An 18,314-nucleotide genomic window follows, 5' to 3' on the forward strand; every position below is an offset into this window, starting at 1 on the left:
CAGGAGGCGGGGCATGCGGCGTGACGCACGCGGAGCGGCAGGAGGACGGCCATCGGAGTCAGGTGCGTAGGACACACATCTGCTCACAATCTGCGCATCTGCTCCTAGACTTTAAGAGAGGCGAGGGGGGCACGATTGCGAGAGGGAAGACAGGAAAGGAAAGGAAACCACGGCAGCCCGACCACGAGCCCGACGACAGAGAGCAGTCCGCAACGAGTCCCCGCCACAGACGCAGCAGGCGACCACCAAAGGGTGCAGCGCGTGCCAGCGCACTAGAAATGGGTGCGCCCGACTGGCCCGAAGAAAGGTTGTTTGAACCAATAAATGGGAATCAAACCTGCTACGATGCGTCGTGTGTTCAATGTCACAGCAACCCACACGAGGACGGCTGGGAGTTTGTCACATACGTTTTTCCTGCAGCATTTGGTAAGTAATAATAATAATAGGACATTTACTTGAAAATTAAAAGTAATTTGGCCTAATGTAGCTTCAATGGAATAGTTCAACATTTTCATATTCTAGCTTGTTGCCCTGCTCTCTGGTTTAAGATCCGTCGATAGAAACCATTCCTTTAACTGTGGATGTATTTTTGAAGAAGAATCAGCCAATGTTTCCTCATCGCTTGTTAGATTAGCTCAAATACTGGTAGTCTATTGGTAGCCTGCCTTCGCCAACAGTCAGAAGATAAACTTTACAACTCTATTCCGACGACATGCTGTTAGTTTTAAGTTGCAGAAGAGAAAACGACGTTGCTGATGAATGTCTGTTGAATATAAACTAAATTCACCCTGGCTCACAGTCGGCGGCGGCATACTAACACTTACAATTGACTGCTAGTTTTTGAGCTAAGCTTACTTGCGATGAACAATCTTCGCCTATTCCTTCCAAAATGCACAAACAGTTAAAATGAATGATTTCTGTTGCCTTGCCTTGAACCAGAGAGTGGAGCAACAAGCTAAACAACTATTACTATTTTAACATTTTGAGTAGGATCTGATTGTAGCTGAGATAGGCACCAGCAACCCCCGCGACTCCATAGGGAATAAGCGGTACAAAATGGATGGATGAATGGAGTAGGATCTCATAGCTGATGACAAAGATTTTATGCATAATACACTTTGTGTAGATTTCATTTTGTGCCCAGATTTGTTTTTGAAAGCCCAAATGTCATATTCTTTAGCCAAAGCATTTAACCATAAAGAAAAGTTCCTGCCCCAATTTTTTTTTAATATTTAATGGTTAATGTTCTACCTTCAATTCATTTGAAAGTAATTTAAGGGTTTTTTCCATTTTTTTGAACATTGTAAAATTGTAATCGTTCCCAGAAGATCCACACAATGACATCCTTTTGTTGGACCTAACACTCAATCATGCATGTGTTACTTACCCTCAGGAAAGTGACCCTGAAGAAAGAGTGCTCAGAGGCGTGTCTGTTGGCATCCTTACAATCCTTGAAGAAGATGATCCTGCTGTATCACCCAACTTGTGTTGGAAGGTTCCATGGTGCTACATGACCTGCCAGACCTCGGTACCGCCTTTGCATACCTCTTTGGCCTACTGTATGCCATCAACATTGATTATCCAAAGGAGATGAAGTACACTTTTGAAGCAATTCAGTCTATCTTTTTCCAGCTTGGCTCTCAGTGCGGCCCTGCGATGAGGTGGCGACTTGTCCAGGGTGTACCCTGCCTGCCGCCCGATTGTAGCTGAGATAGGCGCCAGCGCCCCCCGTGACTCCAAAAGGGAATAAGTGGTAGAAAATGGATGGATGGATGGGCTCTCAGTGCTCTCAGCGGACAAGGTCTCTGAAAACAAAGCTTTTGCTGTGACTCTTAATGTGGAAGCCAACCTATGTTTTCTGCCTGTTCGAGTGCGTTGTGGTTGGTGCTCATATAAAACTTCACAGCCAGTGATTTAAAACATGCAAGGCCACACGGAAAACAATTATATTTATTTTCAAAATGCATTTACAATTAAGTGAGATACACAATTTTTTGAATTTTTTTTTTTTTCAAAATGTATTTAAAATTGAGTGAGATTCACAAAACGCCATTATGCCACATAACCCGCCAGAACTCGGTACTGCCATTTGTTATGTAGCATATTGGTATTTTGTGAATCTCACTTAAATGTAGATATATCTTTTTCTTTACATTTAAGTGAAGTTGACAAGAGGTGCATATTCACTGTCAGCTGATCAAGTTTGTCAACTCTTCTAATTTACTAAACACATTTTCTCTATCTATGAAGATAATTCTATCATCAAATCATTACACAATTATATTGCCTGGCTGCTGTAAAAGCATTTATTTCTTAGCTTTTAACTTTCTTAGCTGGTTTATTCACTTTAAAGAAAATAGCTGGGAAAGTGTCAAGGTCTCTGACACACCCAATTGAACCCTTATGTTAAACATGTTTCTAAATGAGAAATAAACAAGGTTTTGGATATATTTTGATGTCTGCTCTTTATTTTATTTATTCATTCAGCATTTAAAAAAAAAATTACCGCAACATAAATGTTACTTGACTTGTAAAGGAATTTTAGTAACTGAAGTAACAAGAATTTCCGAGTTAGTTGAAGGTGAAAATACATGGAATTGAAGCATGAAATTTATTGTTGGTCCGACGTGAATATAATAATTTGGTGAACAAGATCGAGTTGGTAAAACTCTTATCTAAACTTTGAAATCTTAGTTAAGTCAAGAACAGTAGTCAAAGTTCAACAAGAATATATGAGTTAGTTGAAGGTAAAAATATATGGAATTGAAGCATGAACTTTATTGTTGGTCCGACTTAAATATAATAATTTGGTGAACAAGAAGATCTGAGTTGACATAACTCTTATCTCAACTTGTAAATCTTAGTTAAGTCAACAATAGTAAAACGCAAAAATCTTGTTGCATCAAGTTACCTTGAAAATGTGGGTTTTCTCAACTTTTTTTTTTTTTTTTTACAATGTACCGGTTGGACGTGCCCAAAACACCTCCATAGGGAGACCTTCGGGTGGCATCCTGAGCAGATGCCCGAACCACCTCATCTGGCTCCTCTCCATGTGGAGGAGCAGCGGCTTTACTTTGAGTTCCTCCCGGATGACAGAGCTTCTCACCCTATCTCTAAGGTAAAGCCCCACCACTCATTCCGACCACTTTTACCCATGATCTTGTCCTTTTGGTCCTAACCCAAAGCTCATGACTATAGGTGAGGATGGGAATGTAGATCGACCAGTAAATTGAGAGCTTTGCCTTCCGGTTCAGCTCCTTCTTCACCACGTCCGCATTACTGAAGACGCCACACCGTGAACAAGACTCCGAGGTACTTGAACTCCTCCACATGGGAGCAGGGTCTCCTCCCCAACCCGCAGATGGCACTCCACCCTCTTCCGAATGATAACAATGGACTCGGATTTGGAGGTGCTGATTCCCATCCCAGTCGCTTCACACTCGGCTGTGAACCGATCCAGTGAGAGCTGAAGATCCTGGCCAGATGAAGCCATCGGGACCACATCATCTGCAAAAAGCAGAGACCTAATACTGCAGCCACCAAACCAGATCCCCTTAACACCTTGACTGCGCCTAGAAATTATGTCCATGAAAGTTTTGAACAGAATGGGTGACAAAGTCCAACCCTCACTGGAAACGCCACACCGTCCCGTTAATATTATGTATAGTATATCAATATATGTGTATATATACATGAATATACACATGTATGGGTTTTATATATATATATATATATATATATATATATATATATATATATATATATATATATATATAAATGGTAAATGTTTGTACTTGTATAGCGCTTTTCTACCTCTTTTTAAGGAGCCCAAAGCGCTTTGATAGTATTTCTCCATTCACACACACATTCACACACTGATGGCAGGAGCTGCCATGCAAGGCGCTAACCAGGATCCATCAGGAGCAAGGGTGAAGTGTCTTGCTTAAGGACACAACGGACGTGACTAGGATGGTAGAAGGTGGGGACATATACATATCTTGATTGGATTATCCAGAGAATAGTGCTCGATACCGTGGTAGAGCGCAATATGTAGGTGTGGGAAAAATCACAAGACTACTTCATCTCTACAGAACTGTTTTATGAGGGGTTCCCTCAATCATCAGGAGATTTTAATGGAAGCATTCACATACAATGGTTTATATAGGGCACAGAGTGGGTGGGTACAGGCAGGCGTAGGGTGTGGTGATTGGCTCATGTGTTACCTGGGAGGTGTTTCCGTCTGTGACGGCATGCTGAGATGATTTCACTGTGCTTGTTGAGTGATGATGGGTCTGGGTGATATATAATAAACAGTCTCTCTTTTAAGCATAGGTTGCATCTTTTATTACCACTGTTGTAAGGTGTGCTGGATGCAAGAGTTTGCCATGTTATTGAATATTCAACATTATTGTCTTTGAGGTTCCAAATGTGCTTGCTGAGTTCTGTGGAATATTATATATATATATATATATATATATATATATATATATATATATATATATATATATATATATATATATATATATATATATATATATATATATATATATATATATATATATATATATATATATATATATATATATATATATATTTTATCCAATTGTGGCCCTCGAGTCAAAACGTTTAGAGACTGCACTGGCCTTTCTAGAGCTTTTCAGGTCTTTAGTATTCACATTGAGTTTAAAACATGTTCTACAACCTGTCACTATTTACACTTCACACACCCTCTGTTACGGTGTGGTCGCATCGTGGATGTGGGAGGAGGGCAACCTCTTGATGCCAAAGGACCCGGAGCAAGCAGGATGAAGGTAGGAACTGGTTCTAATATAGAAATCCAAAATAACACATGACAAAAGGGTAAAATAAAGGTGCGCCAAAGCATGGGAAATAAAATGCTAATGTTAGCAAGGGTTGAGTTCAAAGTCCAAAGCAGCGCGAGCCGAGCGCGCAGAGGCTAAGCTAAAACTTAGCGAGGAACAAACAAAAGGCTCGGGAGGAAACAACCTAACTGTTGCATTGAGCAAGCAAAACGTCCAGAATGAACTCAGGTAGCAGGCGGACTTAAATACTAACACAACAATCAAAAGCAGGTGTGCGTCCGAAAGTAAGAGCAGGTGGAGCGAATGAAGTAGCCATGGTGACAAAAACAAACAAGGAAGTGCTCAAACAATGGGATCGGCGGAGTCCAAACATAAGAAAATACACAAAAGCAAACAACAAATGAATCGTAACACGTGGCCATCTCCACCTCTCCAATGTCCTTCTTTCAACCCTTAACCAGTGTCATCAAACTAATATCCTTCATGTCTTCATCTGACTTCAATTCATATATAATCTTGCAATTATCCACCATCATCTTTTCCCACCTTTCTACTCTTTTAGTGCGCTACTTTCCTTCATGACCTCCTCTCTGCTTCTTTCCTCTCTCCCCTCTGTTCCTATCCACGTCCATACCTTCCTCATACATCCCCTCCATATATCCACTTCCATCTCTTTTTAACCAGCTACCAGAAATCCAGAGCTGGGTAATGGAGAAGTTTTGTGAAATAATAAAAAAAAAATATTCACCTAAAAGCAAAAATAAAAATGAACTAAATCTCCTCTGTTCTGTACATCATTGTCCAAGTGACATTATATTGTCATCTTCCTCTTTATGCCATTTCCTCAAGGTGATGTTATGTATCGACAAGGGGGAAGGAGACCGCACAACAACAGGAGGTATAGCTCAACGGGTTTATTGAGTCTTTAATGAATACGTGGAGTGTGTATGCAACTATGTGTGTGGATGTTAGACTATGTGTGGAAATTAAAGGGGAACATTATCACCAGACTTATGTAAGTGTCAATATATACCTTGATGGTGCAGAAAAAAAAGACCATACATTTTTTTAACCGGTTTCCAAACTCTAAATGGGTGAATTTTGGCCAATTAAACGCCTTTCTGTTTATCAATCAATCAATCAATGTTTACTTATATAGCCCTAAATCACTAGTGTCTCAAAGGGCTGCACAAACCACCACGACATCCTCGGTAGGCCCACATAAGGGCAAGGAAAACTCACACCTAGTGGGACATCGGTGACAATAATGACCCAGTGGGACGTCGGTGACAATGATGACTATGAGATCCTTAGAGAGGAGGAAAGCAATGGATGTCGAGCGGGTCTAACATGATACTGTGAAAGTTCAATCCACAATGGATCCAACACAGTCGCGAGAGTCCAGTCCAAAGCGGATCCAACACAGCAGCGAGAGTCCCGTTCACAGCGGAGCCAGCAGGAAACCATCCCAAGCGTAGGCGGACCAGCAGCGCAGAGATGTCCCCAGCCGATACACAGGCAAGCAGTACATGGCCACCGGATCGGACCGGACCCCCTCCACAGGGGAGAGTGGGACATAGAAGAAAAATAAAAGAAACAGCAGATCAACTGGTCTAAAAAGGGAGTCTATTTAAAGGCTAGAGTATACAAATGAGTTTTAAGGTGAGACTTAAATGCTTCTACTGAGGTGGGACGTCGCTCTGTGGTGAACTTAACATCGCCGAGGTAATAAAGCCGCCATTTTAATTTTCAACACATTGCAAACATTGGGTCTCAGCTCTGTTATTTTCCGTTTTTTTGACAATTTTTTGGAACGTTGGAGACATCATGCCTCGTCGGTGTGTTGTTGGAGGGTGTAACAACACTAACAGGGAGGGATTCAAGTTGCACCACTGGCCCGAAGATGCGAAAGTGGCAAGAAATCTGCTGCCAGACCCCCATTGAATGTGCCGGAGTGTCTGCACATTTTACCGGCGATGCTAAGGGAGACATGGCACAGAGATGTATGGATAACCTGCAGATGCATTTGCAAAGATAAAGTCAACGAAATCACAAAGGTGAGTTTTGTTGATGTTGTTTACTTATGTGCTAATCAGACATATTTGGTCGCAGCGTGACTGCCAGCTAATCGATGCTAACATGCTATGCTAATCAATGCTAATCAATGCTAACATGCTATTTACCGGCGGTGCTAAAGCAGACATGGCACAGAGATGTATGGATAACCTGCAGATGCATTTGCAACAATATTACGTTTCCTTCCACCCACATTTAATGCGAAAAAAACACTTACCAATTGACGGATTTAAGTTGCTCGAGTGTCACAAGATGGGAAAGTCCTGATCGTTTGGTCTGCACATTTTACCGGCAATGCTAACGCAGCTATTCGGCCATGCTATGGTTATGAGTAGTGTCAATAGCTATTCGCTCAACAGCTTCAGTTTTTATCTCAATACTTTTATACTCCAACCATCTGTTTCAATACATGCGTAATCTGTTGAATCGCGTAAGCCGCTGAAATCAGAGTCTGAATCCAAGCTAATGTCGCTATATCTTGCTGTGATATTCGTCATGGTTTGTTTGTATTGGCAGCACTGTATGACGTCACAGGAAGATGAACAGTGTCAAGGCAAGGAGCGAAAAAAAGGCACTTTGAAGCTTTTTTTTAGGGATATTCCGGGACCGGTAAAATTTTGAAAAAAACAAGCCACTGAGAACTGATTTTTATTGTTTTTAACCCTTTTGAAATTGTGATAATGTTCCCCTTTAACACAATGTGAATTACCGTGGGTTTGTTGAAGGTGTGTGTTGGTTGTGGCAGCGTCCAAGTCCAGAGAGGAAGATCCCAAAGGGTTCGTGATCCAAGCAAGGTCCCTGGGGCAGGAGAGAAGCGTCCGAGGTCCAAATCCGGGTGTGGGGTCGAGAATCAAGGGAGGCAATCAGAATCCGGGTAGAAGTGCAAGGCAACGACTGAGGCACGAAGGCTGTGGGAACAGGAGAAGACAAAAGGACAAAATCAGGGCCAGGCACAAGGAAGGCAACAACAGACAAGAGAGAAAGCACAAGAGGGGAGCCAGAGATGCGAGAACTTACTGTAACCAGGGCTACGTTCCCACGAGAAGCAGTCAGCGACGAAGCTCTTTATTCTGTCGCCTCTCATTAGTCCCAGGTGTGTCGTTGGTAGATTGCCACCTGCTGTGTCTGCGCAACGAGCATGGGGGCGTGTCCTGCTTGGCTCACAATGGAGCCTCTTGGTGTTCCCACAGCAGACAGTGTGTGTGCCATGACAGGTGACAGAAAAACATGATACAACCTGCCTATCGTGTGATTCTACCATGTTAGCAAAATACAAACACACAATATATTGACATATATAACACATAAAACATGGAATTAGAAGTGAACAGTACCCATCCCTACCAGCAAGTGTTGTTGTACTGGAAACTAATTTACAAACACAACTTCATCACACACAATACTCCACTATGGAATTGTTCTTATACTAAAATGAGAAACAAATCCATCTTTGTACAGCAATGGTTTGAAAAAGGCATTTGGTCACTGATGCACTTATTGACTGATAAAAAATATTTCAATATTTGAAGATTTTATTAAGTACGACCTGTGAATAAAAAAATATTACAAAATTGATAAAGGCTTTTTCTTTAAAAATATTCTACTTGCTGCATATTATCTTTTTAAATTATTTACTATTTCTGTTTTACTGTATTTTCTCTGGAACAAAAAATACTCATAACTTGAAAGTTTGCATGCTTCCTAAGGCAAAGGAGTTAATTTAAGAAAAAAAAAACGGAATTAACCACTTGAAATTATTTTTACAATGTTCTTTTGCAATTGAAGACAACACTTGTTCGTTTTTGTGATAGGGAAACAAAATAAACAGTTTATTTTATGAATGTATGCAAAGTGGGATGATGTACAATATTGGCTTTTGCCTGACACTCCAAACTTTGACTGATATTGATGTTTTGGGGATGTTAAAATAAAACAAAAAACCTAAAAAACATTTAAAACACAATACTTGATTTATTTAATATATCCACAAATGTAAAAACTTAGCCATCCTTCCACAAATAAATCTGCCATTTTCTCTCACTTTTATACTGCATAAAGGTCTGGGGACATACATATAAAATAATCACAACACAATCATCATAATACAGAGTAATAACAATAATGAATAAAATAGATTAAAGAGAACCAACAGATGATTCAAAAAGTCACACATTTTAAAATTGTATTGTTGAAACGATGTATAAAGTAATTAATAACATGCTTCCTGAAGTGGTCCAGAAGATGTTTCAGATGTGAACCAGTACATATGTATATCATATAAAGGTGATAATCTATGGGATTATTAACAATTAGAAATACAAATATGTAACAATTTCATATTTCATATGAATAAGTCTAAAATTATATGTTGAATATACAGAATATATATACACACACACACATAAAATGTTTATTGCATGTAAAATATTTCCCGTACTGTTTACTCCCACCTTTTTACTTAAATTGTTCTGTCCATTTTATAATAAAAGTACACAATATTGCATATTAATGTATGTGCTTGACTGAAAAAAGCACTAATATAAAATATCTAATCTATAAATGTAGAATCATATAAAAAATATTGTTAGACAAACAACAATGTCACACATGTTATATGTGCTGATGTTGTTAGAAAGTCAAAATGAAAGTCTGGACAGTTTATTTCAAATCCTGCAGTTTCATTTGCTGCTGCTGTTCTCACCAGCACACTTGTGTTTCTTACACTGGTACTTAGAAGACAATCTTTCACCACACACACTGCAACTCAACACTTTCTCTCCTGGGTGTCTTCTCATGTGTCTTACAAGGGTTGATCGGTCACCAAAGCTTCTGTTGCAGATTGAACAGGAATGTGATTTTTCACCAGTGTGTGTTCTCATGTGTCTTTTCATATTCTGACTTGCAGTAAAACCTTTACCACAGGTTGAACAAGAAACAGGTTTTTCACCAGTGTGTGTTCTCATGTGTACTTTCAAATCGTGACTTTGTGTAAAACCTTTACCACAGGTTGAACAGGAAAAAGGTTTTTCACCAGTGTGTCTTCTCATGTGTCTTTTCAAATTCTGACTTTCTATAAAACTTTTACCACAAATTGAACAGGGAAAAGGTTTTTCACCAGGGTGTCTTCTCATGTGTACTTTCAAACTCTGACTTTCTGTAAAACCTTTACCACAGATTAAACAGGAAAAATGTTTTTCACCAGTGTGTGTTCTCATGTGTCTTTTCAAATTCTGACTTTCTATAAAACTTTTACCACAAATTGAACAGGGAAAAGGTTTTTCACCAGCGTGTGTTCTCGTGTGTACTTTCAAATTGCGACTTTCTCTAAAACTTTTACCACAAATTGAACAGGGAAAGGTTTTTCACCAGTGTGTGTTCTTGTGTGTCTTTTCAAACATTGACTGCTAGTAAAACCTTTACCACAGATTGAACAAACAAAAGGTTTTTCACCAGTGTGTCTTCTCATGTGTACTTTCAAACTCTGACTTTCTGTAAAACCTTTACCACAGATTGAACAGGAAAAAGGTTTTTCACCAGTGTGTATTCTCATGTGTCTTTTCAATTTGCTACTGTGTGTAAAACCTTTACCACAGGTTGAACAGGAAAAATGTTTTTCACCAGTGTGTGTTCTCATGTGTACTTTAAAATCTGGCCTCTGAGTAAAATCTTTACCGCAGATTGAACATGAAAAAGGTTTTTCTCCAGTGTGTGTTCTCATGTGTCTTTTCAGACTACTACGGTATTTAAATGTTTTGTGACAGTGAGAAGATGTGAAGTGAGTGTTGTCAGTGTGACATGTCTTATCATCTTTAGAGTCTTCATCATCAGTGTCAGGAGAGTGTGACGTTGTGTCCTCACTATCTGATAGTGGAGCTAAGAGCTTGTCTGCTTGTGATCCTCCACAGTGGTCTCCATCAGCTTCTGTTGTCATGTGTTGTGTTGAGCTGCTGCTTGGAGGCTCCCCCCCTCCCCTCTCCTCACTTTCACCTTTCACCTCATCATCTTCACTCTTCACAGGGACACCAGTCACTGGGAACTCCTCCAACCATTTAGGCTGACTGATGCCCTCTTCCTCCTCTTCCTCTTTAATGTGCGGCGCCTCTTGGTCCTCTTCTTCCTCTTTCCTTTTAATGTGAGGGATCAGCTGGTTCTTTTGCTCCTTAAAGTAAGGGGTCAGTAGGTCCTCCTCTTCCTTTTTGATGTGTAAGATGAGTGGGTCCTCCGCTTGCCCTTTAATGTGAAGGGTCAGTTTAACATTATGGGTCTGTGGCGTCTCGTCTTCCTCTTTAATGTGGGGGGGCTTTGACTCCTCTCCTTTTTCTTTGATGTGTTGGGAATGTGGTACCTTTTCTTCCTCGTGTATGTGGGGGGACTGTGGTTCCTCCTCCTCCTCATGAGGAAGATGTTCTTCATCGATGTCTGCGGGACAGGAGAAAACAAACATTCTTCAGAAAAGTCCAGCTTTACTCAGTCACATGAGACATTGTCCTGCACCAACATATGATCTCACAATCTCATCAGTTTCCCCTCACAGCAGTCAGGGTACTTCCAGCTGACACATGAAGAAGACTTTCAGGTGAATGCCTTCCCAGGCCAACGTTCAATCCACCTTATTCATATAAAAACATCCTAAAAGTCATTCCTGCAATCCTTAATGGTAGACGCCATATGTGAAAGTGTGCTGTTCTCCCTCTGAATAAGTCATACACACACAGGAAATAATGTACCACATGCCAGCCTCCACGCAGTAGTACTAGTGATGAGCTCCCCCTGCTGGTGGACAATATTTACTGTGAGTTTCACATTCATCTTTAGAGACATGTCTGTCATAAAAGAAGCATGAGCACAGTCAACATGTTGGCCAAGAAAGATGACATCTATTTTACTTTCATTTAGATAGTGTCACCACAGTTAAACTGGGAAGAAGTAATCAGATTACTGACTACACCATCAAAAGATAACTTGATTACATTATTAATAATGGATTATATTAATTTACTGCATTTCTAGACACTCAAATTGTGAGAGTGAGAACTGAGAAGGCATCATTCATGCAGTCCACACATTCAGTCAAAATCAGTATCAGACATACCGTATTTCCTTGAATTGCCGCCGGGTATATAGTATGCGCCTGCCTAGAATTATTGCCGGGTCAAACTTGTTTCGCAAACTATTTAGCGCGTGCTTAGCATTACCGCCGGCTCAGGATTAACGCCGAGTCAAACTCGTTTCGCCAAATAATTAGCATATGCCTAGAATTCCCGTCGGGTCAAACTTGTCACGTCACGAGTGACACTTCACCTGTCATCATTTTCAAAATGGAGGAGAATGATTTCAATAATTTGAAATCGCATAAAGGGAAGACGATTAAGAGCTATTCAATAGGATTTAAGGTCCAAGCTATTGAATATGCTAAAAAGAACAGTAAGCAGCGTGCTGCGTGTGTCAAATATGAGTCATTAAATGACTCCCGCCTCCTGGTGGTAGAGGGCGCTAGTGATCCTTCTTGCGACTACTCGGCTGAAGAAGAAGTGACAACAAGCAGCAAGAGTGAGCAGCGTGTGTTTATTTTTTCCTCTCGCTTGCACTTTTAACATGGAGGATTACATATCTAAAATAAAACAGTTTTCTAAACTGGACTTTCAATCGAAGCAGGAGGTAATAAAGGAAAATCTCCATCGAGACAGAGAAACTTTTAAAACTGAGGAAAGGAAGACTTCTATAAACAAGTTATCGATGCTTTTGATCAGAAGGAACTGCGCATGGACTTCATTTATAAGTAAATGTAAGACCATAATAACGTTTTTTTTTATTAAATGTGATTTTCATGATGGCATCCTTACATCACACTCAAATTTTTAAGCGCAGGACTAGTTTCACCGCATGCCTTCTTTAAATGCCGGAGTGAGAAGAGGTTTTAAAATAATTAGCGCATGCTTGCCTTTACCGCATGCCTTTGGTAAACGACGGTGTGAGAAGAGGTTTTAAAATAATTATCACCCCGACGGAAATTCAAGGAAATACGGTACTTTATTTAATCCTCAAGGGGAAGTTAAAATTTTCAGCAATATGGTAAGCTACATTTAATAATAATAATAATAATAATAATAAGTAGATGAGGCAATTGTTCAAGGAATTGTGTGTGAATGCTCCAATGCTGAAATTGAACTGAAATGCTGACAGAATGTAGTATGAATGTAAGAATAGTTTGAATGTTGGAATGGTTTAAATGTTGAAGAGTTTAAATTTCCAGGAAAACCGGAATTTGGTTTGGAACTTGGGAAAGTGTTAGTTTGAATGTCCAGGATGAGTGGAATGTGTTGATGTTGGAATGGTTTGAATAGGTTGAAAAATGTGGGGATGGTGCAACATGGAAAAGTGTCACTCAGGTGGGTGTACGCATGTGTGGAAGGTACGTAGACACAGAAAACTCCCCCACAAGCATGTTTGTGTGATTGACAGAAATATTTCAAGTCAATGTCCAGAGGTATTAAAACATTAGTCAATCAATCACACAAACGGTCAATGAACTTTGCAGTCATGGATACACTGTGTGTTTATTTTCTCCGGCTGCGGCTCTCAAACTGCATACAAAAGGTCTTCTTTTGTTCGTTTGGTCTGAAAGCGTAAAAAAGCGCTGCCTCAATAGGACAAAAATAAAGCGGGTCTGGGGGCCCAAACGTTGCCATTCTTGTGTGAGTGTAGGCGTGTAGTCCTTATGTGACATCATCATGTCATGTTCATGAGGAAGCTGAGCTTGTTTCATACACGACTCCCCTCAGCCGTCTCCACTCCAACACACATGAGCAGCTAACCTGGCTAACATTAGCAGGTGACCTATGAGAAAATTCTCACAAGACCACAACTCTTCTTCTCTGACCTTCCCAAAGTAATAATCCAATCAATAATCACTGAACTCAACAAAAAATAAGGCATATTATTTCAACAATGACTTCCGGTGTCACAGAATTGGCTAATATAACAAAATCTGCTTTTCATTGCACAATATCAGGGAAATTGACATAAATGTAAGAGCAATATGTCATTCTTAGGAGAAGCAACATTTGTCAGGGAAAATAATGCCTTGCCGGTAAGGTCTAATCAGATGTACTGGAGAGGACCCTAGGCCAGATAGTCGAACCTCGGATTCAGGAGGAACAGTGTGGTTTTCGTCCTGGTCGTGGAACTGTGGACCAGCTCTATACTCTGGGCAGGGTCCTTGTGGGTGCATGGGAGTTTGCCCAACCAGTCTACATGTGTTTTGTGGACTTGGAGAAGGCATTCGACCGTGTCCCTCGGGAAGTCCTGTGGGGAGTGCTCAGAGAGTATGGGGTATGGGACTGTCTTATTGTGGCGGTCCGCTCCCACTATGATCAGTGTCAGAGCTTGGTCCGCATTGCGGGCAGTAAGTCGGACCCGTTTCCAGTGAGGGTTGGACTCCGCCAAGGCTGCCCTTTGTTACCGATTCTGTTCGTAACTTTTATGGATATAATTTGTAGGCGCAGTCAGGGCGTTGAGGGGATCTGGTTTGGTGGCAGCAGGATTAGGTCTCTGCTTTTTGCAGGTAATGTGGTCCTGATGGCTTCATCTGGCCAAGATCTTCAGCTCTCACTGGATCGGTTTGCAGCAGAGTGTGAAGCGACTGGGATGGGAATCAGCACCTCCAAGTCCATAGTTCTCGCCCGGAAAAGGGTGGAGTGCCATCTCCGGGTTGGGGAGGAGATCTTCCCCCAAGTGGAGGAGTTCAAGTACCTAGGAGACTTGTCCACGAGTGAGGGAAGAGGGAATCGTGAGATCGACAGGCGAATCGGTGCGGCGTTTTCAGTAATGCGGACGCTGTATCGATCCGTTGTGATGAAGAAGGTGCTGAGCCGGAAGGCAAAACTCTCTTTATTGGTCACTCTACGGTCCATCCTCACTTATGGTCATGAGCTTTGGGTTAAGACAAGATCACGGGTACAAGCGGCCAAAATTAGCTTCTTTCGCCGGGTGCCGGGGCTTTCCCTTAGAGATAGGGCGAGAAGCTCTGTCACCTAGGAGGGACGGCGTGGCACAGTGGAAGAGTGGCCATGCGCAACCCAAGGTCCCTGGTTCAATCCCCACATAGTACCAACCTCGTCACGTCCGTTGTGTCCCGAGCAAGACACTTCACCCTTGCTCCTGATGGGTGCTGCTTATCGTCTTGCATGGCAGCTCCCTCCATCAGTGTGTGAATGTGTGTGTGAATGGGTAAATGTGGAAGTAGTGTCAAAGCGCTTTGAGTACCTTGAAGGTAGAAAAGCGCTATACAAGTACAACCCATTTATCATTTATAACTCAAAGTAAAGCCGCTGCTCCTCCACATGGAGAGGAGCCAGATGAGGTGGTTTGGCCATCTGGTCAGGATGCCACCCAAACGCCTCACTCGGTAGGATGTCACTGGGAAGACCCAGGACACTTTGGAAAGACTATGTCTCCCGGCTGGCCTGGGAATGCCTCCGGATCCCCCGGGAGGAGTTGGATGAAGTGGCTGGGAAGAGGGAAGTCTGGGCTTCACTGCTTAGGCTGCTGCCCCCGGAAAATAATGTGTTCTGGACCACTCATTCATCCTTTAAACACGCGGTCATTCAAAATAGCGACTAAACTACGAAGCTAAAGCTAGCAGGGAAAATCCATAAACGCACAACACATCTCATCTGCTTGTGTTGTTGTGAATGACATCATCAATGTTGGAATAATGTACAAACAGGACAGTACTCGCAACTGTCGCCTCCACACATCGTTTTGAGAACAGCAACACACTTCCCCCTTCACAATAATAGGTCTGACTGCGCTAACAAAATAAAGTTTTTTTTAAAAAAAGCACCTTAAACAAGCGTAATGAACTTATTGATGCATTTACACAATTATTATGCTTTGACCCAAAGTACGGGTCAAAATTGTCTAAAGATTTATTGCACAAAATAAATGTGAGCGATTCTGCATTTAATAAACAAACTGGAAATAAAATAGCATTTGCCTTGGTGCCCTTCTAACTTGCCTTGGTGCCCTAAAATATGAACCATCCTTTAAGGCAACACTTGTCTTGACCTTAAAAAGTAAAAATTTGAGGCCTGTCTATAATGTCCCATCCATCCATCCATGTTCTACCGCTTGTCCCTTTTGGACTCACAGGGGGGCGGAAGGCGGGGTACACGCTGGAAAATTCCATAAAACCTTTACACTATTTATTTAAAATGTGTCCTAATTAAAATGTATCCTCCAGTTTGTGGCTATTAAAAGACATATTTCAAGAGGATATGCATTTTTAGAGCATGTTTTAAAGAGATAGTATTTAAAAAAATTACTTCTGGCTATATCATATTGATCAACTAATTCTTATTAGTGAGCGGAATAGAGGCGCTCTCATTGACTCCATTGTGAGAATTAGGATAGTCAAGATTGTGCTAATGTTTGTTTAGGACTTAGAATGCATACAAAATAAAAACATGTTATTGTCTTACATATGGATTGTGAATGACAGGCAAAATTAAAAAAAATCAGATCTCCTTCGATAATTGTTCTAAATCCTGTGAAAGGGCTGATGCTGTGGTGAACGTGAGAAAATAAGTAAATGTCGGGAAAATAAAAATTTCAGCAAAAATGGCTGGCAAACGTTTTAAAACCTGCTTAGAGATTGTTTGTAGTAAACCCAGAAAGGCATGTGTGTGTTATAAAATGATGGTAGAGTTACCTTTATTATCTGGGTTTAGGGGCCATGTCATGGAGCTCGTCCACAGCACATCTCTGACTTGTTCCACCACTGACAGTTTATTGTAGAAATGGACTGGGATATGTAACTCATCTTTAGTAGTTACATTCCACAGAACACAGACAACCACGTGGTTGCAAGACCACGTTGCAAGTAGCAGACGGAATGCATCATCCTCACAAGACAACACAACTTCTTATACACAATATATTAAGCATAGTGTTATTCATCAAATATAAAGTTAGTAAAGATGTGAGAGTAAGAAGTCAACAAACCTGTTCTGTGTAACACAACTTGATGTTTCTTGAAAACAGCGTCCAGTAGTTGATGTTGTCGCTCCTTCTCCTCTTTTGTTGGACAAAGTTCCTCCTCATACTTTGCTATCCTACTTTCGCACATTTTCACACAATCACAACACTTTACTCTCACACTTGATCTCTACTTAGCGATGTGTTGATAACTTCTGTGTCTTCTGTTAGCAGCTAACAAGCTAAGCTAACTAGCCAGCTAAGCTAACTAACAAGCAAAGATAGCACGAGAAGCGGCACAGTGCTTCTAGCGCATCGAGACCACTTTATCCTTACATAATGAATCACAGATGTATTTTATGCGCCGTAAATATTATAAACTGGATAACAAATAATAAGACTGTCTTTCTCCGTCCATGTGCTGCACACTTGACGTTACAAGGCAGTACTGCTCTCTTCTGCTGCTTTCCGTTTACACCGGAAGCTGGGAATGACGTCACAGCTGAGCGGTGGAAGAGGTAGCTCTATATAAGATATTGCCTGCTGTCACTGTTACCATGCTTTTATAACCTGTAATATTTGTTTGAATAACAATGTGAAATAAAAGAATGTCTTTTTTTTCCAAAAATAAATTCAAAGTATATCAAACAAAGCTTTAATGTTGGGGTTCAGTGGCGCCCCCGTGCGACATTCATTGCAATGACAAGAGTGAAAGTGCTAGAAATTGTAGCGATATTACTGCCTGATTCCACATGTTTTTATTGTTGTTCCCTTTTTCTCCTAGATAATCTATTTTCCTACAAAACATTAATAAAACATTCAAATATCACAGAACGTGATGTCGCACGAACTCTGACATAAAACAAATTGTAAATGCAGGAAGTGACGTAATCTTCGAGCATGCGTGGACCAATCGTGTCGTGAATTTATATCAATTTTTAAAAAGTGTGAAATATTTGCTCTCATACACAAAAGTGTCTTTCTTAAAGTGAAATCCAAATTCTAACATTGTGTTAATGATTTGAATTTATTAATTCAATCTTGGAAGATTGTACAAAATAGAAAAAGCCCTTATTATATTTACTGAAATAGTTTAAGTTTATCATTTATTTATATATATTTTATTTTAATCTTATTCGAATGGTCTCTCATTTTTACTTTTACTTTCTTTAACGGGTTTTGTTTGTAAGAGGATTGGATTTAATGTGTTGTTTTTTATATTGCTGTGTAAAATATTGAAAAAACATTGACTCATATTGTATTGAAAGTACCTTAATGTGTCTAAACATTGTTTATGTATGTTTAATTGTTCAATAAGAAAATAAAATAAATACTCAGAAGTAGAACTGGTTAGCAAATAAACTCTTATGTTAACATAAGACATGTTGAATTCATATTACATGACATTATATAAATATGTATATTAAATATAATTTG

General features: G+C 40.4%; 1 protein-coding gene across 1 annotated transcript; it reads right to left on the reverse strand.

Annotated features, from left to right (window-relative positions):
• Positions 1-8,846: 8,846 nt before the first annotated feature.
• Positions 8,847-17,343, reverse strand: LOC133547318 (zinc finger protein 180-like). Its single transcript, XM_061893048.1, has 2 exons — positions 16,905-17,343; positions 8,847-11,318 (listed from the first exon to the last, which is right to left on the reverse strand). The coding sequence occupies exons 1-2, from the start codon at positions 17,026-17,028 to the stop codon at positions 10,207-10,209; spliced, it is 1,236 nt and encodes a 411-aa protein (XP_061749032.1). The 5' UTR covers positions 17,029-17,343; the 3' UTR covers positions 8,847-10,206.
• Positions 17,344-18,314: the final 971 nt, after the last annotated feature.

The sequence above is a fragment of the Nerophis ophidion genome, unplaced genomic scaffold, assembly GCF_033978795.1.
Source record: "Nerophis ophidion isolate RoL-2023_Sa unplaced genomic scaffold, RoL_Noph_v1.0 HiC_scaffold_87, whole genome shotgun sequence".
NCBI lineage: Eukaryota > Metazoa > Chordata > Actinopteri > Syngnathiformes > Syngnathidae > Nerophis > Nerophis ophidion.